General features: G+C 45.3%; 1 protein-coding gene across 9 annotated transcripts in view; it reads left to right on the forward strand.

Moving 5' to 3' along the window:
• ptprfb (protein tyrosine phosphatase receptor type Fb) overlaps positions 1 to 21170 on the forward strand; it is a 262848-nt gene that overhangs the window by 156950 nt on the left and 84728 nt on the right. For 5 of the 9 annotated variants that reach the window (XM_067454042.1, XM_067454046.1, XM_067454048.1 and 2 more), the window contains exons 5-9: positions 674 to 859; positions 2820 to 2837; positions 7023 to 7133; positions 19301 to 19570; positions 20503 to 21084. In XM_067454042.1, the coding sequence (XP_067310143.1) occupies positions 674 to 859; positions 2820 to 2837; positions 7023 to 7133; positions 19301 to 19570; positions 20503 to 21084 (1167 nt within the window). The remainder of the gene's footprint in view (positions 1 to 673; positions 860 to 2819; positions 2838 to 7022; positions 7134 to 19300; positions 19571 to 20502; positions 21085 to 21170) is intronic. The other 4 variants (XM_067454045.1, XM_067454047.1, XM_067454049.1 and 1 more) reach the window with 1 other exon arrangement.

Consider the following 21170-nt stretch of genomic DNA (forward strand, 5'->3'; position numbering starts at 1 on the left):
AAATCGGCCACCGTAGGAGTTAAAACGAAATCAGAATTGAGAGGAACAGAAACTAATATTCACTGGATGGTCATATACCTTTACACTGCTAGATGGGGGAAAATATCACACAGTGTAGCTTTAAGGTTATTTCGAAATTGTAATACTAACAAGGAATAAAAATAACCTTATATAAGTCTCCCTGCTGGATTCAAAAGCAGCACAAAAAAAAGTGAAACTATAAAGAATGATGAATGTCAATAATAGTGCTAGTAGTTAAACTTGTTCTAACTAGTCAAATTAGCATGTTGCTTTCTCATTCTTTTTGCTCCATCTATGCTCAAACTCCTATAAAGATTTAGAGCAAACCAAAAGCTTGCAGCTTAAAACTTTAAGCTTGGCGTCCATATGGTGTTACATGTAAGAATAACGGTACACACATGTCCTGTGGATTAGCCATGCTTTGATCTTATTAATGCAAAGGAAGGCAATTTTCTGGGAAGTGAATTGATTCAGTGCACTAATGAGACAAGCACTGGATTTGCTTGAGCAGGACAATTACGTCTGACTCACATCTCTAACCCTTGATTTATAGCAATCAGAGTTCTTTGAGATCATTATCCTTATTTTGGTAAATCATTAGATTTTTGGCTCTTGACTTGACCTGTTTTTCTTTTTCTTTTTCTTGCTACAGAAAACCAGATTCCTCATGGCTTCCCCACCATAGACATGGGCCCTCAGCTGAAAGTGGTGGAGCGAACAAGAACAACCACGATGCTCTGTGCCGCCAGCGGGAACCCTGACCCGGAGATCACTTGGTTCAAGGACTTCCTACCTGTAGACATCAACAGCAACGGGCGAATTAAACAGCTTCGTTCAGGTATGGATGGCACACTACTTACGAAGCAGGGACTAATATATTAAACTTAACAGGTAGCAAATACAGACACCTTTTTGACACATCTCTGTTTTCACTTAGCTTTCTTTTCTGTCAATGTTTTACTACTTTAGTTTAATGAACTTGATAATAAAATATGAAACGTCAATTATTTTGGTTGTTGTGCAATGTCAGGCCTTTGGTCTGCCAATTTGTGAAATGTATAAGGAAATGTGTTGATGTGGTTATTTTTCAGTCTTGAGCCACATGCAAATGGTCTGGGTAATTGTAGGCACCCTTAAGGGAATACGAGAGCGGCCCGGAGAGGATCAGCCGCTCTATTTACATTGTAGACCTTCCTAATGGATAGACGGCTCAGGTCTGACCTAGGATCAGACGGATGAACAGGACTTTGCCCAGGCTGGATTAATGGCTCCTGACTGACTCAGAGTTTATCCCTCTCCACTAAATCCACTTCATTTAGAGGGCAAGTCCACAGCGGAGCTTGTTCTCTAGGTTCTAGCATCAGCATCTAAGTAAACAGTTATGCATTTGAAAGTTTGAGTCCTGAATGCCTTGCAAAAAGTCAAATGAACAAAATGTACCATTTCACCAACGATCAAAATATTGCTTCCTCAAAGAGCTTATCTCTGGACGACATGAGGCGCAAAACTTTATGGCCCTTTTAGGACACTCTTAACATAAAATTATGACAATAAACCTAGTCTTATCTGGCTTATCTGCCTGTTTAACTAGTTAGGAGAATGTTGAATGACATGTTTGCTGATTTAATAGTAGATAGTTTAGTAGATAAGTGGATTCTAATAGACAACGCAATGGCGGATTAAACCATTTGAACGGACTGTCGGTTAAATCACAAGGTTAGGTATTGGACCGATAGTTTGTCGACATGAAATCAAATTGAACTTTCTTTGGTGTATGATTTATAGCTTTTCATCTGACTTCATGTATAGGCTGCACAAACAGTTAATTTAATCAGTAGCAAAGTCCCTTGAAGGAAAATAAGTCCACTTGGTTGGCCATATTCGCAACACCTCAAGACTATTGAAGGCTATTTTCGACATGCAAGAACTTTTTTTGGCTTGAAAAGCTCGCCAAACTCACATGGTTTGGTCGCCAAACTGCTTGCCTTTAAAAAAAAACCTGCATGCCAAACTCGCATTTAAATAACGTATTTGAAATTGGCAAGGATAATGTTGTTTTCTTGCACTCAAAAAGCATTAAAAACATTTAATCGGGAATTGCTGCATCTAATAGTGATGTGCAGTGATGCAATGACAACTACCAACTGATGATTGTCTCTTATTTAGATGGCAGGTCTTCCATTACTAGATCCGCAACATCGCGCATTGTAGTTTCTCCCATTCATAGCAATATACCACTGGGTTTGCTAATAGCCGAGTAATGAAATGCCAATTATCAGTTAAATACTCTGAGAAGATGCACTGTGAAATACTTCAGTTATGGAAGTAAAACGAGTCGAATGACATTTCACGTTGACTTAAATTCACGTGTACAGAATTGCTGGCAGCTGTTTCTGCTATTCTCACGGCAAACTTGTCGCCTTAACCTGACATGGTCTGTGATTTTCTGAACAATGCTGTGAACAAAAATAACCCAAGTACACGTCGTATCCCTAAGCTCTGCAAATGTTCCTTAAAGCATCAGGTTTGGCAGGCACCTAAACTATCTCAGAATTGTACCACAAAGAAAATTTGCCCTCGGATCTTTTTTATTCAAGCTAATTCCGTTGCACCAGACAGCCAACATTCAACTAATCCTCGGAGAGCAGTCGTCTGGCTCAACTTGATTCCTTTCTGTTTAATTAAGCTGACTTTCACTTGATTCCCTCCCTTTTGTTTTCCTTATCTCTCTTTGTCTATCTCTCTCGTCTACTAACACTTCTCTTCAATCTTGTTTGCATTCAATTTACTTCACCTAGGGGGTTCTCCGATTCGAGGTAAGACAGCTGGAATATGTCTCTCAAAAAGTCTCCTCCATTACCCATCTCATCAGCACCATTGTCATTTCCTGCTTGTTCAGTACATATTCAACCTATGTCCCAGCATTCAACCTGTCTGTGTTCTCAATATTGAAGCAGTATAACAGAAATACACTGTTCAAAAGGTTGGATCAGTAAGATTTTTTTGAAAGAAATTAATTTTATTAATAAAGGAAGCATTCAATTGATCAAAAGTGACAGTAAATCCATTTGTAAAGTTACAAAAGATTTCTATTTCAAATAAATGCAGATTTTTCTGTTCATCAAAGAATCCAGGGGGAAAAAACGATCAAGGTTTCCACAAAAATATTCAACAAAACTTTCAACATGGATGATAAAAGAAATGTTTCTAGAGCAGCAAATCAGCATATAAGAATGATTTCACAATATTAATGCTTTCTATTGTATTTTTGATCAAATAAATGCAGTCTTCTTTTAAAGACACCTTGCTGACCCCAATTTTTGAACAGCATAGTAAAAAGAGTGCATTTTGGTCCGTGTTCATTTACCAAGATAAAGCATAGTAATAATTCATAAAACATTCTGTGATCATTTACAAACCCTCAAGTCACGCCAAACCAGTGGAACCTGAAATAGGAGATTTTGAAGAAGGTCTTGGTTGACATTTTACATGCAGTAAAAATGAATGCATAGAAATCCGTTCGTTTTTCAAAATATCATCTTTCGCGCTCTACAGAAAAAAGAAATTCATGCGGGTTTGGAATGACATGAGGGTCAGTAAATGATGACAGTTTCCATTTTTAGATGAACTATACCTCGGATGAGGGGAATAAAGTAATCGACTCTCGCTAGTTATTGTGACATGCGTTTGTTGTGGATATTTTCTGAGGCCAGAGTCTTATTAAAGTTATGCTATGAGTTTGGTTTTCAGACCGAAGGCCGTCTTTAGAATCTGCAGAGTGTCTCTCTCACATTCCAGTTGGACTGTGATGAAATTGAAATGATTGAATTTGCATACTACTTATGCTAAAATGAGAATGTATGGGAAATGAGGGCACGGCCCTGATTGTTAAGATGGAGCGTTCGATCAATCACACACACACACACACACACACACACACACAGTCTCTCTCAGTTCTGAATGAAACATGGATTTCAGAAACACGCTTGCTAGAGACGAGAGACTAGTACTTGACAAAACTGCCATTACCCTACTTCACTCAGTCGGTTAGTGGTCTGAGGACCCCTGGAGTTTGACTGCAAAACGTCAGAAAAAAGTTGAAGAGGAAAAGTGCACAGCACGTAACAAAGGCCTGTTTGCCACTGATGACTGTTGTAGCACGCCAGCTCACCTCACCTCAGGTTTCAAATCAGGAAACACGTCTGGCTCGCTAGGAGAAAAAATGTTCCGGAGTGGTTGCTGATTTCTACTAGCTGAAATCGCAGTGTTCGTGGGTGTGACGTTTAATTCATCACGCTCGCGACAGCAGGTCTTTGTGTCCAATTCATCTCACTCAACTCATATTGTTTTGTGTGTCCTTTATCAATGAGGGGCATGTATCCTCTTCATTACAATGTCATGCCCTCATCAAGACACACCGCTTGTCCCGCAGTGTATTTATTTGTTTTAAAAATGCATGTCTCCGTGGCGTACTTCATCTCTGGTTGAAATTTAAAGGGATAGTTCTTCCAGAAATGAAAATTCTGTCATCATTTTCTCAACCTAAATGATGACAGAATTTTAATTTTGGGGAGATCTATTCCTCTAACATACGGTATCATGTCATATCAAACAGTGTTGGGTAAAAAAATCATTTTAAATGCATGCTTTAAAATAAATCATTCAAAAATAAAAAGTGGTTATTTTTCACATTCCTCCTTTGATTTAGATGGGATTTTGTATTCATTTTCTTTATTGTGGTTCCTTTACTTTACAATATGGCACCATCAATCAGATGTGTTGTCAGGACTGAGGGGTGATGGCAATCAGCGCTGAGCAATCTCTGAATTGATTAGTAATTTGCTGCTTGTCAGTGTAGGAAACACCACCAATCAGTTTTCCTTGAACTTGGAGATTGGGCAAGGTTAGTGGTGCATGCTATTTCTTCCCTGCCGCACTGGGATGCTGGGAAGTAGTCAGGGGTAAACAGCAGGTGATAACCTATGCTGCGGTGGTACACCACTGCCAGAGGTAAATATGTGTGCTTTTGCTAGATTAAGAGCTTGGCAGAGCCTTGTCGAAGCAAACGCCGTATCTGTGGTTCGGACACCCGGATTGATTTTTCGTTTGATGTTCCTGCCCATGTCAAAATGGGTAGGTCAAAAGTGTCTGCTGCATTTTACTTTGTTTCACATTGTTGAGATTTGCCTCCTTTTGTGGACTGATGTGATATCGTCAATACATTAATGAAATGCACTAGTGGTCAAAAGTGTGGAACAAAGATTTAAAAATAATAATAATTGTTGAGTCTTATGTTCATCAAGGCTGTATTAGGGGGAATTCAGGTTAATTGGGACCCTTTTTCCAAATCATCTCAATGGCAAAAAGTGCTAGCCTAGAAATCTAGACGCACCCTAGTGGCAGCAAATCGAATCTGCCGCGAGTGTCATCTAGCAACTTTCAATACACTTCTGAGCTATAAAAACCAAACTCTGGTCAGGCCAATCACATCGTGTATAGAGTCGGTGGGCGGGGCTTAACATAATGACGACCGAGTTGCGCTTGCGTGCTTCTAGTAAACACAGAAACGGGCGAACGGCGGTCTTTCGAATCAGCTTTGACCGCGACTCTGGAAGACTTGGAGTTAAGCTTTTCTCTGAGATAAGAACAAAGAACGGCACTGAAGTCATTATTAAGAAGGGAAGATGTGTTCGGAGTTTTGCCGACCAGATACGGCGAAAGTTTAATCTTTCAACTAGCTCTGCTTCACCTTCATTGCTCTGGTTGGTTGTAGCGCTATCCAATTGCGTGCACGCCATGCAGAGGGAGTTTAAAGGACAGCCGTTTATCCCGCCCCTCGGATTGAGCTGTCAATGGTGAGTTTCCAGACCAAACATCTTGATGTGTGTCTGGCTTGTCAGGCTAAAAAAGTGCCCCAATCACCCTGAATCCACCCTATTTCATCAAAAATGTAGTAAAAACAGAAAGAAAGAAAAAATGAAAGAACTATTTTCTATTTGAATATATTTTCAAATGTAATGTTGCTCTGTAATGGCAAAGCTGAACAATTATCATTTGTATTAATAGATTTTTATGTGATTTTTATTAAAAGTTCTTATTCTCAATGTTGAAAAAAGGTTGTGTTGCTCTGGAAATCTTGCTTTTTTCAGTATTCTTTGATGAACAGAAAGATCAAAAGAGAGACGTTATTTGAAATAGAAATGCTTACATAAAAATGTAACATTATAAATGTCTTTACTGTCACAGTAAAAATATTACTGTTCAACACTGATAATAACAAGAAACAATTCTTGAACAGTAAATCAGTTCAAATTATTTCTGAAGGAAATGACTAAATGTATCACTGAAGACTGGAGTAAGGATGCTGAAGATTCACAAATGGAAAAGTTTATTTTACATGAAAGTAATATTTCATATTATTACTGTTTATACTGTATTTTTTATTAAATAAATGCAGCCGGGGGGGCCTTTTGACTTCTCTCAAAAACGTCTTAATTATTTCAAACGTTTGATCAGCAGTGTATGTGTTAAAGACTAATTGAATATTATCCTCACGTGACCTTATGAAGTTCACAGTTCTTATCTATAGTGACCAGACAGGCTGCACAGTTTTGTGTGGTATTGGTGTTTTGTTCTTTTTGGTGGGTATAAATATGCCACCGCAGTAATAAACTCATGTGCTGTAGAGTAATTGGCTCCGAGTCAATGACATTAATATCCCAAAAGTGTTTTCTAATGACAGTGAAAGGCAAAAATGTTGAGCTGTAGACTTACTCAACCTGCAAAATCAGCTTTATGCATATGTCTTAGGCAGCATTCTCAGCCAATAAAGTATATACACAGTGGAACAGGTCTGACATTTAAACAGGGAGTGTTTACTGATTGTTTGCTGTGAAAGTTTGTGGGTTGTTGGGGAAAGTTGCGTCAGGGGATTCATAATCGTGTTCGTAAATCAAAGAGGTGACTTTTACACTTGTTTTTTTTTTGTTTTTTTTCATCAGGGGCTCTGCAGATTGAAAACAGCGAGGAATCAGACCAGGGCAAGTACGAATGTGTAGCTACGAACAGTGCCGGGACGCGCTACTCGGCTCCCGCCAATCTCTACGTGCGAGGTAAGAGACGCGCTCCAGGTGCCGCCCCTATCAAAACAACTTCTTCAACAATGCTTCACACCTTTATTTTGACCATGTTGCAATTTTGTTTTGACTTCCACATGTGTTGAACTTTGTCTGAAATTTCGGAGCCAAAGTTGTTGACCAAAATTGTGCCGAAAAAAAACAAAACATTTCCTACTGTTTTGATTTCATAGCAACTGAAGCACAGGTAAACATGCACATTTCTCAAAGTGTTTATTATGAGAGCGAAAAGACAAAAAGGGTTAACCAAAGGTTAGTGCCCCGGAGGACACCTGCAGTATTAATATGTGGATTTAAAAGTATAATGGTGTTGGAGGCATTGTCTGTGAAACAGAACTCTGGGAGTGCTGTTGTTATGAGTGTCAACCCCTTCAGCTCTTTCCATGCAGGTAATAACAGGGAGCTTATGGCAGGCTGCCAGTATGGCCTCCAGCTAGTGACGTTACAGTGCCACCCAGTTATTGTCACACAAGAAGTGAAGACTAAGCCTCCTCATGCTTCCTGTCAAACAAACGGCCAAAAATGTTTCATACAATGGGATTAAACTGCAGACGTCATCGTACGACTTAATCACAAGAGGTTGCTATGAGTGGCGTTGAAAAACATTGAGTATAAAAGGGTTAAATTGTATTTTGCGTTAAAAGGAATCCTGTTTATAGGAACATTAAGGGTGTGTTTACACGGCAACGATGTACTTAAAATAGAAAAGGTTTTCCTTTGGGGTTTCCACGTATAGACGACAACGTTGTCGAATTAACGTCTCGGTTACGTATGTAACCCTCGTTCCCTGAAGGAGGGAACGGAGACGTACGTCAGAACTGAACCGACGAATGGGATCTTACTTTAGAGACCAATCCTACTTCGAGCATCTAACAACGAGCCAATGAAATTTGGCATGCGATCACGCATTCCACGCTCCGCCCCGCAGCGCGGGTATAAATAGGAAGTGGAATGGTAGATCAGCGCTTTTCCTACTGAGGAGCCGAAAGGTGACCGGACTCCCAGCGGAAGCACAGCATCTGGCGACGGGACGTACGTCTCCGTTCCCTCCTTCAGGGAACGAGGGTTACATACGTAACCGAGACGTTCCCTTTCAGTCGGTCACGTTCGACGTACGTCAGAACTGAACCGACGAATGGGATCCCTATGGAAAACGCCAGGATGCTGGCCCTTCCAGCGTCCTGCTTGAGCGCACTGCACCGTCTAGTATGGTACGGAAGTCAGGGCTCCAAGCAGGGAGTACAGTCACTGCTGTTTCTGCAAGACCCACTCAGAATGACTATTGGATAACGCTGGGAAAGCGTGCCTACCTCGTTCTTGAGAGAGAGGGTACGCTGCGGGGCCACGTCCTTCAGGGAAGGAGAGGTGGCAGAATACACATAAGGACTAACCTGGCAGGGTAGTGCAACATATGGCAGTCTCTGGGGTGGTTCCAGCCTGATTGAAGGGGGGAAAGAACACGCCCAGAGACGACAGAGCGGGCTCTGTCGAGGGAAAGACACGGGGCTAGCCCGAAGGGTAGCTGATACCGTGGAAGAATACACATATGGGGTTGCCGTGAGGGAACCGCTACATATGGAACCCAGCCTACAGCCACGTTTCACAAGCATACGGGTGCAGGCCTGGCGTCAGACGGTCCGCAACGTCTGACACCGGAGGGGTGACGGAGGAGCTCGACAGGGTTAGCCGGTTTCCCGGGGAACACAACTGGAGACAATAGACGCACGTATCCGGCCCAGAGGGCGGGAGTGGCGTTTCGCAAGCCGACACTTAGAACGGGCACTTAGCGCTCCTGGCCACTGGGGGCGAGGATGCGGGAAGATACCGGCTCTACACGTAAGCTATAGAATCTAGCAAACGTGTTAGGTGTCGCCCAGCCCGCAGCTCTACATATGTCTGTCAGCGAGGCGCCTTGAGCCAGCGCCCAGGAAGAAGCAACACTCCGAGTGGAGTGAGCTCTTACACCGAACGGGCAAGGCACGTCTTGGGACTGGTAAGCCAAGACTATAGCATCCACTATCCAGTGGGCTAACCTCTGCTTGGAGACAGCCTTTCCCTTCTGCTGGCCTCCGTAACAGACGAAGAGTTGCTCTGAGGTCCGAAGGCTTTGGGTCCGGTCAACGTAAGCGCGAAGAGCGCGGACCGGACACAGCAAAGCCAGGGCTGGGTCTGCCTCCTCCGAAGGCAGCGCTTGCAGGTTCACCACCTGATCCCGGAAGGGAGTGGTAGGAACCTTGGGCACATATCCGGGCCGGGGTCTCAGGACAACGTGAGAGTTACCTGGCCCGAACTCTAGGCACGATTCGTTGACCGAAAGTGCATGCAGGTCCCCTACCCTCTTGATCGAGGCCAATGCCGTCAGGAGCACTGTCTTCATTGACAAGATTTTCAGCTCACAAGACGCCAAAGGCTCGAAGGGAGGGCTCTGAAGTGCTCGGAGCACTAGAGCTAAGTCCCAAGAGGGTATCGAGGATGGACGAGGAGGATTTAGTCTCCTCGCACCTCTGAGGAACCTGACGATTAGGTCGTGCTTCCCCACGGACTTACCTTCTACTACATCATGGTACGCTGCTATTGCTGCAGCATATACCTTGAGGGTGGAGGGAGACAGCCTTCTCTCCAACCCATCTTGCAGGAAGGAAAGCACGACACTGATCGAACACCTTCGGGGGTCTTCCCGGCGGGAAGCGCACCACTCAACGAACAGGTTCCACTTCAGAGCATAGAGGCGCCTCGTAGAGGGGGCTCTAGCTGAAGCGATGGTATCTACGACAGCTTGTGGTAGTCCATCTAGAACCTCCGCGTCCCGTCCAGGGACCAGACATGAAGATTCCAGAGGTCTGGACGCGGGTGCCATAGCGTGCCCCGTCCCTGAGAAAGAAGGTCCTTCCTCAGGGGAATCGGCCAAGGAGGGGCTGTCGCGAGGAGTGTGAGTTCTGGGAACCAGGTCCGGTTGGGCCAATACGGCGCAACTAACAAGACCTGCTCCTCGTCCTCCCTGACCTTGCACAGAGTCTGTGCAAGAAGGCTCACTGGGGGAAACGCATACTTGCGTAGGTCCCGGGGCCAGCTGTGCGCCAGTGCATCTGTGCCGAGGGTACCCCCGGTCAGGGAATAGTACCACTGGCAATGGGTCGAGTCCGGAGAGGCAAACAGGTCGACCTGTGCGGCTCCGAACTGGTCCCATATCAGCTGGACCGCCTGGGGGTGGAGTCGCCACTCTCCCGGAGGTGTCGGCTGACGAGAGAGCTCGTCGGCTGTCTGGTTCAGCACACCAGGGACATGAATGGCCCGAAGCGACCTCAGCTGCTTCTGACTCCACAGGAGGAGGTGGCGGGCGAGTTGGAGCAGACGACGGGAGCGTAGACCACCCTGACGGTTGATGTACGCAACGGCCGTGGTGCTGTCCGTACGGACCAGTACATGCTTGCCACGCAGCGGCCCCTTGAGGCGGCGGAGTGCCAGATGTACTGCCAGTAACTCGAGGCAATTGATATGCCAATGCAATTGCGGCCCCGTCCACAGACCAGCAACTGCATGCCCGTTGTACGTGGCCCCCCAGCCTGTGGTGGAGGCATCCGTGAATAGCACAGCATGCCTGGACACTTGTTCTAGGGGCACCCCGGCCCGGAGAAACGAAGTGCTGGACCACGGGCTGAAGGTTTGGCGGCAGTAAGGAGTCACTGGGACCCGGTACTGACCGCTCTGCCACGCCCACCTCGGGACTCGGCCATTGAGCCAGCGTTGAAGCGGTCTCATATGAAGCAATCCGAGCGGCGTGACCGCGGCTGCAGATGCCATATGCCCCAGGAGCCTCTGAAAGAATTTCAGTGGGACCGCTGTCCTGCTCTTGAACATATTCAAGCAGTTCAACACCGACTGGACTCGCTCCTCGGTGAGGCGCGCCGTCCGGTTGACCGAGTCCAGCTCCATACCGAGATAAGAGATCCTCTGTGTGGGACAGAGTTTGCTCTTCTCTCGGTTGACCCGAAGGCCCAACTGGCTGAGGTGACTGAGCACCAGGTCCCTGTGTTCGCACAACTGGTCCTTCGACTGGGCTAGGATCAGCCAATCGTCGAGGTAGTTGAGAATCCGAACGCCGCGTTCTCTGAGTGGAACAATGGCTGCCTCCGCGACCTTCGTAAAGACGCGGGGCGACAGGGACAGCCCGAAGGGCAGGACCTTGTACTGATATGCTTTCCCCTCGAACGCAAAGCGTAGGAACGGTCTGTGTCGAGGGAGAATAGACACATGGAAGTACGCGTCCTTCAGGTCGATCGCCGCAAACCAATCCTGGGGACGGATGCATTGGAAAATGCGTTTCTGCGTCAACATCCTGAACGGGAGCTTGTGCAGGGCCCGATTCAGAACTCGCAGGTCCAGGATTGGCCGTAACCCACCCCCTTTCTTGGGCACAATGAAGTAGGGGCTGTAAAACCCCGTCTTCATATCGGCTGGAGGAACCGGCTCGATCGCGTCCTTCGCCAGTAGGACCTCGATCTCTGACCGCAAGACTTGAGCATCGCTGCTTCGCACGGAGGTGAAGAGGATGCCCTTGTACTTGGGTGGCCGGCGTGCGAACTGAATCGCGTAGCCGAGTCTGATGGTACGGATGAGCCAGCGAGACGGCCTGGGGAGACCTAGCCAGGCCCCCAGAGACCGTACAAGCGGGACCAACGGCACCACAGACGTGCCCGGGGTGGGGCAGCGAAGCGGAGTACTCTGGCCCGACTCGGGAGGCCCGGAGGCGGCCCGTAGTGTTGCCTGAGCACTCCTGGTTTGGACAGAGAGTGGGTGAGAAGGCCCGGGGGCGTCCTCGGAGCCCACTCTGCTGTCCACTGCCCGGAGGCAGGGAAGTGAAGCACTCAGCCCCGACCCGGAAGGCCCGTGGGCGGCCCGGAGTGTTGACTGAGTGCTCACAAGAGAGGCAGTGTGTGGGTGAGAAGGCCCGGGGGCGTCCTCGAGGCCCACACAGCTGCCCCCTGGCGACGGGAGGGTAGGAAAGGAGTGACAAGGCCCGTGGGCGTCGCACACTGCCAACCTGACCCTCTTGGGGCCCAGAGAGAGAGGAAACTGCTCTTTTTGTGAAAATGTGGGTACCGCTGGACTCCGGAGAGCCAGCGGCAGAGATGTTGTGACCAGTGAAGTCCCCCCGGTCCTCCTCCGGGGGGGTGGGAGGGATGCGGACATCATCTCCCTCAGAGCAGCTCCTCTTCTCCCTGGGCTGCCCGTCTCAGGGCCGCTTCCCCTTGCGCTTGCCGGCAGGCTTGGCGGGCCCTTGGACGGGTTGGGCGGCCCCCTTGCGTCCGGCGCCCTGCTTCGCGGGTGGAGGCTGCTGCTTGGGCTTAGCAGGGGCGGAGGCGGACGCTGGAGGACGCCCTCGGCGACGAGCAGACTGGGGGGCTGCCCCGGGCGGCTGGGTGGAGGCAGCAGCGGGCCGCCGGGGCAGGATGTTTTTGATGGCCTCCGTCTGCTTCTTGGCCACCGAGAACTGCTGGGCAAAGTCCTCGATGGCGTCGCCGAAGAGGCCGGCCTGACAGACAGGGGCGTCTAGAAACCGAACCTTGTCCGAGTCCCGCATGTCTGTCAGGTTCAGCCACAGGTGGCGTTCCTGGACCACCAAGGTGGACATCGCCCGACCCAGGGAGCGGGCCGTGACTTTCGTCGCCCGGAGGGCGAGGTCCGTCGCGGCTCGCAGTTCCTGCATAACTGCCTGGTCGGAACCACCCTCGTGCAGTTCCATGAGCGCTTTGGCCTGGTGGACCTGCAGGAGCGCCATGGCATGCAAAGCTGATGCAGCTTCTCCGCAGGCTGTGTAAGCCTTGCCCGTCAAGCCGGACGAGAACTTACACGCCCGGGAGGGGAGACGCGGGGCCTGCCTCCAGTCCGCAGCGGTCTTAGGACACAGGTGCATCGCAACCGACCGCTCGACTGGAGGGATCCTCTCGTAACCCTTAGCTGCACCACCATCGAGAGTGGTGAGGATGGAGGAGTCAGTCGATCGCTGGCGTACGCTATACGGCGCTACCCAGGACTTCGTGAGCTCCTGATGCACTTCCGGGAAGAAAGGCACCGGGGCGGGACGCTGAGAACCAGCGCGACCCGTCCCGAGAAACCAATCATCCAGCCGCGAAGGTTCGGGACGTGGTGGAGGGTTCCACTCAAGCCCGACACTTGCGGCGGCCCGGGCAAGCATAGCCGTAAGTTCCGGGTCAGACTCGGGCAACGCTGTCACACCCGAAGGGGGCAACGCAGCCGAGTCTTCATCCTCGGAACCCATTAGCTCATCCCCCGATGCAGCAACCGACATCTGGTCCTCCGCCGGAGCCCCAAAAGAGACGACTGGCGCTCCGCGTGGGAGGTCAGCGCGCCCTTCCGGAAGCTCCACCGGTACAGTGGAGGGGGGAGGGGCCCGAGGAGCCGTGAGACCCGTCGGGTTTACCCTGACCGACACCCTCAGGTCCCCACCAAGGTCATCAGCCAAAGTAGTAGCCCTCTGCTTTGCAGCTGGAGGACCACTAGATCGGGGGATGGACGATGGCGTTCCACCTCTTCTGAGGTACTGGAGACGGGACCGCAACACTGCAATGGACATATTCCCGCAATGGGAACATGTCTCATCCACGAACGCAGCCTCAGCGTGCTGTGCGCCCAGACACGAGAGACAACGAACGTGTCCGTCAAGCGGAGACAGAAATCGACCGCATCCAGAAACACACGGCTTGAATGACATCTTGAAAAAGACGCAGGGTCAAACCGTGTTGCTCTTTTGTGAAAAGGAAGTTGCTCTTTTAGTGCTGAAGCACTCAGGGAGATGACCGCGGCTCCACGCAGTTCGATAGTGCAAGCCTGCGTGAGCTCTCAGTGATGTGTATGTGTGAGCGCCCAGCGAACCAACTGTAATGTGTGTGTGTAAGGAAACGCTCAGCGAACCAACAGCTCTTTGCACACTCTATCACTGAAGTGACGGTCTCTCGCTGACGCGCCGTATCACCCGCACTGGCAAACTCTTTCACAGGAAGGTTTTGACTCGTAGTCAGAAAGCTCTTCGTAGAAACAGCAATGAAGACTGTTCGGCTCCGAAGTAGAAAGCGCTGATCTACCATTCCACTTCCTATTTATACCCGCGCTGCGGGGCGGAGCGTGGAATGCGTGATCGCATGCCAAATTTCATTGGCTCGTTGTTAGATGCTCGAAGTAGGATTGGTCTCTAAAGTAAGATCCCATTCGTCGGTTCAGTTCTGACGTACGTCGAACGTGACCGACTGAAAGGGAATCACGTTTACACGAATCCGCGAAAATTATTTAAAACGTTGTATTTCACAACTTTCACATGCATGCGCATGTCATCACCGTTGCCACAAATTCACATTTTTGTAGTTTTTTTTCAACTTGCACTTTGAAACCTGTTTTCAAAATTCAGCATTTTCTGGTGTAAGTGAACAGCCAAAATGCATAAAACGTTTTCAGTTTTGAAAACGGTGTTGTGTAAACGACCCCTAAGATGTTTTTTTAATTTTTACATTATTTTGATAATAAATAAACATTGTTATGACTATTTCGTATTACTGTTATGCATTCAGATGTATTTTTTGTCCATTATTCTCAGTGTTTAGTTTTTCATTTTTACTTTATTTAAAGCTGCTGTCCTTAACTTTTTTTGTGCTGAAGATTTACAAAATTATATAATGAGAATGGACAACATAAATCCATTTTCCAAATCGTGTTTTTGTCTTACCCTGAATCATTATGGTACACTTATTATAGTGTTTACATTTCATGCAGTACCAAAAATGTTATGTGAATTTTAAATAATTAGCCAATTAAACAACTTACAGTCTTTTATGATATTTTATTATTTATTATTATTATTATTTATTAAATATTAACTTTAAAATGTATAATACTTTTGTTGATAAAATTATGTATTATTTTTTATTCTTTATTTTGAAATGCTTTGCATTTAAATTATATATTGCCTTGATGAAATACTGCTTATAAATACTAATTTAAACATAATTTATGGTATATACATTATTTCTAGTGTATTGAAAATTTATTTGTGCATAATTTGTCACAATCCTACTATTCCTAAAAAAAATAAGCTTTCTTTTCTTAATACAAACGTAATTTTCTTAAATATGATACCCTAGTTTCTATCACCCATGGAGTTGAATGAATATTTATAATTTCTTAATCCGTCTACATGCCCTCACGTTCCACTAGAATGCAGCGTAACGTGCGCAGCAAAAATAATGATAACAAAAACAGGAACTTCTCGAGCTATACCAACAACTAACTTCCTCAGAGTTGACAGGTGCATAATGGGTTGCCTTTATCCATCTGTCCATCACAGCTTGGGTGTGGGTTCTTGTTTTTCAAAGCGTCTCTGTAAAACAGCTAATCATGCTTTTCTCTTCAAGGGCATTCAGCACAGCGCCCCGCTACCATTCCTCAGCCTCTCGTCCCCGCACATTTATCTGCTCACGCTAGATGAGTTGGGTGTCTAAGACTGCCAGCCTGTCAGTGGATCTATGTATTCAATAGCTGCTTCTCTTTTCCTAGTCCTCAGCACTTTTCTGGGAGCTGTCTAAATGCTCTATGACTGTCTCTCTTTCTCATTCTCCCGCTCCGTCCATCTATCTGACAGAGGACTATATCATCTGGGAGAATCACAGTCATGTATACTGGCTGTATATGTGAATGCTCATTTGTCAGCCGCTTATTCCATAGTGAAAAGTTGTCAACCACCGTCTACACTCTTTCTTTTGCTCCTGAAACTGACAACAAATCAAATAGAGTGAAGTGGGCGCACACTTCATGCCTGCCGTTTATTATATCTTGTGTGAATGAGTCCACTTCACTTATTTCAATATTTAAAGGAGATGCATTGTAATATCGCTAATGCACGTCATTGTATTGTAGCGTTGCATTGGCAGTCCTAACAAGCCTCTAACTGACATCATCATCGCTCATGTGTCAGTATGTTGCAGAAAATGGCCCAAGGCTTTTTTTAGATGATCTCAGTGGCCTTCTCTGCCTCACTGGAGATATAGCTTATGTACTGTATGCTCACATGCGTACAGAGACAGCTGTCAGATAATGTTCAATCACTCTGAATTGTCTGTATAGTATGGCAGTAATTTTACTCCTCCCAACATATGTTAGGAAAATATTAATGTCGGCCATCATGTGCTGTTCCCATTATTGGACTGCTTTTGTGGAAGTCTGCTAAGAACATGTATAAAAAAAGTTACTTTACAATAACTTAATATCTCACTATTACACAAATTCTTGCAAATTGTCTTTATATCTATAAATTAAAAAAACCCACAAAAGTAATTCTCCCAAAACGTTTTCTTATTTTAAAGTTTATCTCACAATTAGTTGTTTTATTTATGTATTTAGTTTACTCTGAGGCATAAATTAGTATATGTTCAATATAGCAAAGATTTCAAAAAGTTTGGCATCATTAAGATTTGTTTTAAAAACACAGCAAAAATATTGTACAAATGGTAATGTTGTGAAATATGATTCTAATTTAACTGTTTTCTATTTTAATATATATTAAATATAATGTATTATTATTATTTTTGAATATTCAGAAGCCAGTCTTTATTCACATGATCCTTCAGGAATAATTATGTGCTGATTGGGTACATTTGGAAACATTTCTCGACTTAAATATAATTGGATTTGAAATATAAATCTTTATCGACTTTACTGTCTTTACTGTCACGTTTGATAAATTTAATGAATCCTTGATTCATTTAATTTAGTTAAAAAAAATGCACAGACCCCAAACCTTTAAATAGCAGTTTATTAAAAGTGAGTAACTTCTTTGGCGACATTCACAGTCCGTCTTGTGTTAAATGTAGTTACACGGAAAGTTATTAACGAGAAAGACAACCACTTTCTATAACCAAACTTACTCCCTTAAATTACTGTCTACACTTAACCTTTATCAATTTGATGTGTTCTCTATAGGCATGCAGTGCTAAATTGCTTACATTTATTTTACATTTTTCTTATAATAGGCCTGTATTTACCTTTAACATTGTTAATCTATAGTATGATATATGGTAGAGTATATACAAATCTAACTCAAGTGTGTGTCTCTGTTTTCATTCAGTTTTCCATTGCATTTTCTAACCGCCATGAAATTATACAAATGTCTTTTCCTGTTCTCTTGTCTCACATTTGTCTCTGTCTTTCGATTTCATCTCCATCATATCACCTGGTCAAACTCTCACCTCATCACTTAGACCCTCGAGGAGGTTGGTTCTTTTCACTCTTAACCGCTTCTTGCAGACCTCAATCTGGATCCCTCTTTAATCAGAGACCCTTGTTATCAATCCCACTCCCTGTGCTATGCCGCCTCCCCACCTTTGTTATCCGGCTGAATGTGTTGTTTCAGGTGACTTGCATGAGCCTGGACTTAAAGGGATGGCAATTCATTGTTAATTAGTCTAAAAGTAGTTTTTATCTGTAAAGCATTTTTACAAACAATCATCTATAATTATATTTAATTAAATTTAATTTCTCTCTTTTCTTTTATTTAAGACACTTAAAGTTTTTAAGTGTCTAGTTCATCCAGAGTTTTGTTTTGTTCCACAATGCACGTATGGTTTGGCTCATGATAGACCTGTTACCCTGCTCCCCATTACCTGAAACATTATAATAGAAATATTGTCAGTTTATTTTGACATTAAAACACTTCTGTTGTATTACCCACAACCAATTTCCATTCTTATCCTACGAATCATCGTCACCATATGTCCATTTCCATAGTCATGGTTTGTCAGTATCTCACATTTCCAGGGAAATCAATAAAGTGAATATTTGTATTTCTTAGACATGTTACTGCTACTGTAATTTCTCTGTAACAGCAGACTTGAATTACTTTGCATAGCCTAATTCAAAGAAAAAAATGCTCAAGAGTCTATCGTTTTGCCTTTAAAATGCAAACGTAATGAGGAAAATAACAAGCTTGGTCGCAGTGTCTATCTGAAAATAAAATGAGAGAACATAGTCGAGAATCCAATTTCAGGAGGACCTGTGCAAAACCAATTATTGCTTGTGCCATTTTTCCATAGACAGACATGAGGCTGTGGGTCATTAACACAAATTGGAAGAGTCTGTTTAATGTTCTGTGGTTTTATACTCCTATTTTGGGAGAATAGGAGAGAGTATCTCCAGTTTCTGCTTCTTGTAAATAGTTAAGCATTAGTATCTACTGCCATCGTACCACCAGCTATGATTCTGAGTACTACATAATAGAGTGTGAAATGCATTGTAGTGTTTGCATTTATAACAGAATACCTTTAAAAGTGTTGATGTTTTGTCATGCTGATCCTCATGGATTAGTTCCTTGTACACCAATAGCTTGGCCTCATGCAGTCGAGTCAGTTTATGTCAAGGCTGGTTTGAATTCCATTCAGCCCCGCATTGGTAGTTCACCTCTCTCCTCCCCATCTCTGCACAGTGTCAGTCGGCTCTTTTTCGTCTCCATGGGAACCTCTTTTAATGTCAGGTTTATCTGCATATCAGAGGCTCACAAAGAGAGCCCTGTGAACAATGCATCTCCCAGAAGGTCTCAGACAGGTTCCCGAATCCAGGCTGGACCGAGAAACAACAGACCTGGGTCTCAGTGCCACCAGGCGATAAACTGACAGAGAAACCTCTACATCCTGCAATGCCTCAGCAAGGCATTTTTTCTTCAAATCCACAATTCAATAAAGCTCCCCTTTGGCTTGAATTTTAATGTCTCACTCTATAAGAAATACCATTATGATGCCTTCTTCACCCTTCCCCCGGCACGTATTGGTTTATCGCCCTCTTCTGCACATATGTGTGAGCCACATTATTGACTTCCTGCCTCCAGTTGTTAAGCTTCAGGCTTTAACAAATGGAAAAAGTGGCAACCCAGCCTTTGAAGAGAATTTGTTTGACCTGTCAGCTCAACTTCATGTTAGTTTGTTCATGTTAGTGACATAGTCCTAGTATTTACTCTAGAGACATAGTAATCACAATAGATTCCCTTGTATATAAAACGTTAAAAGGACAAAAGGACTACAATGTTGCAGTCCTTTTAGGACTGACATAATTAATCTCACACCACTTTTTCTTCTTCGTTTTGGTAGTACGACGAGTACCACCCCGTTTCTCCATCCCACCTACCAATCACGAGGTTATGCCAGGGGGCAGTGTCAACCTCACTTGTGTGGCAGTAGGTGCCCCCATGCCCTACGTCAAATGGATGGCTGGGGAGATGGAGCTCACCAAGGATGAGGAGATGCCTGTAGGGCGCAATGTCCTGGAGCTCAACAACATCCGTCAGTCGACCAACTACACCTGTGTAGCCATCTCTTCCCTTGGGATGATCGAGGCAACCGCCCAAGTTTCTGTCAAAGGTAAGTCCCTCGAATGACCGCTCTACTTGTGAGTAAAACAAAAATACTCATTGGTTTGAAAGAATCTTTTGCTGGAATAGCCCAGGTATGCTTCATTTTCCACGTTCTGCTCCTACTTGCATCTTGTTGAGTGTGCAAGCCATTAAAAGTACACTCCATTGACATGAGCCAGTACATCAACGGACTACTGATGACAAAAATTATATCAATTGGACTGTTTGCAGTCCGAAGCAGAATGCAGTTGAGGGAAATGTACTTTCGTCTTTAGACCAAAAATGTGTATTAGGAACGTAAATAAGGTCCATTTTGTAGATTTTCTTAGATTTAAGAATTCTGTAGACAGTGTTATTTTACCCAAGACCCTGAATAAGTTGCCAGAGAACAGAAAAAGTTATTTTCTAACTGTAACCCCAAGGTTCTGACCAGCTGTTTGGTACGCCTGGCAAATACACACAAAGAAAAAACATGGACACTTGCTCTGTGTTGACTGAGCTTTAGGGACTTCCCGCGTTTTTACTGTGGGCTCTGAGAAAATGGAAGGCTTTAGATTATTCTGAGCATGTGTTTACCCAGACCAGATGTCTGGAGCTGTATCAGTGCGGCTGGTCCCACCAGACAACGCCAAGCCCTGCCAGACTTCGGTCCTCGTCATCGTGGCTGCCTCTATTGATTGCACTTTGCACTTCACCAATCAATATGGACTTGGAGAATGTCACCGACATTTATCTGGAGTCCAGCCACAAATCTTAAAGACACAGTGATGAGGCAGCACGGTCTACCTTTCTGTGAATCACCAGAACGCAAGCCTTTCTTCTTTCTCTCGCTGTCTTACATTGCCTGTCTTTCTCTATTTTAGGAATGTACCGTGTAGGCAGCTTAGCCTACAAAAACTGTCATCCATTTAATTTCCTTTCTTATTGTCTACTCCTCAGCTCTCCCAAAGCCTCCTACATCTCTCATTGTGACGGAAACCACAGCTACAAGCGTTACCCTAACATGGGACTCTGGAAACCCTGAACCTGTGTCTTATTACATTATCCAGTACCGGGCCAAGTCCTCGGACACCAACTTCCAAGAAGTGGACGGTGTTGCCACCACACGTTACAGCATTGGTGGTCTCAGCCCTTATTCAGAGTATGAGTTCCGCGTGATGGCGGTCAACAACATCGGCCGTGGGCCACCCAGTGACCCGGTTGAGACGCGGACAGGTGAGCAGGCGCCTTCATCCCCACCACTTCACGTCCAGGCACGTATGCTAAGCGCCAGCACCATGTTGGTGCAATGGGAACCACCAGAGGAACCTAATGGTCAGATTAGAGGCTATCGAATCTACTACACATCTGAGCTGGATGCTCCTCTCAGTGCCTGGCAGAAACATAACACAGATGACAGCCGTCTCACAACAATCTCAAGCCTGACCACCGACATTACCTATAGTCTACGTGTGCTGGGCTTCACATCTGTAGGGGACGGACCCCCATCTGATGTGTTGCAGGTCAAGACCCAGCAAGGAGGTGATTTTTTTGGGATAGTGAATAATACATCTGTATTTTTACATAGGGCTGGGTGAAAATCAATCATGATGTTGCATGCAATAACA

The sequence above is a fragment of the Pseudorasbora parva genome, chromosome 9 (assembly GCF_024679245.1).
Source record: "Pseudorasbora parva isolate DD20220531a chromosome 9, ASM2467924v1, whole genome shotgun sequence".
Lineage (NCBI taxonomy): Eukaryota > Metazoa > Chordata > Actinopteri > Cypriniformes > Gobionidae > Pseudorasbora > Pseudorasbora parva.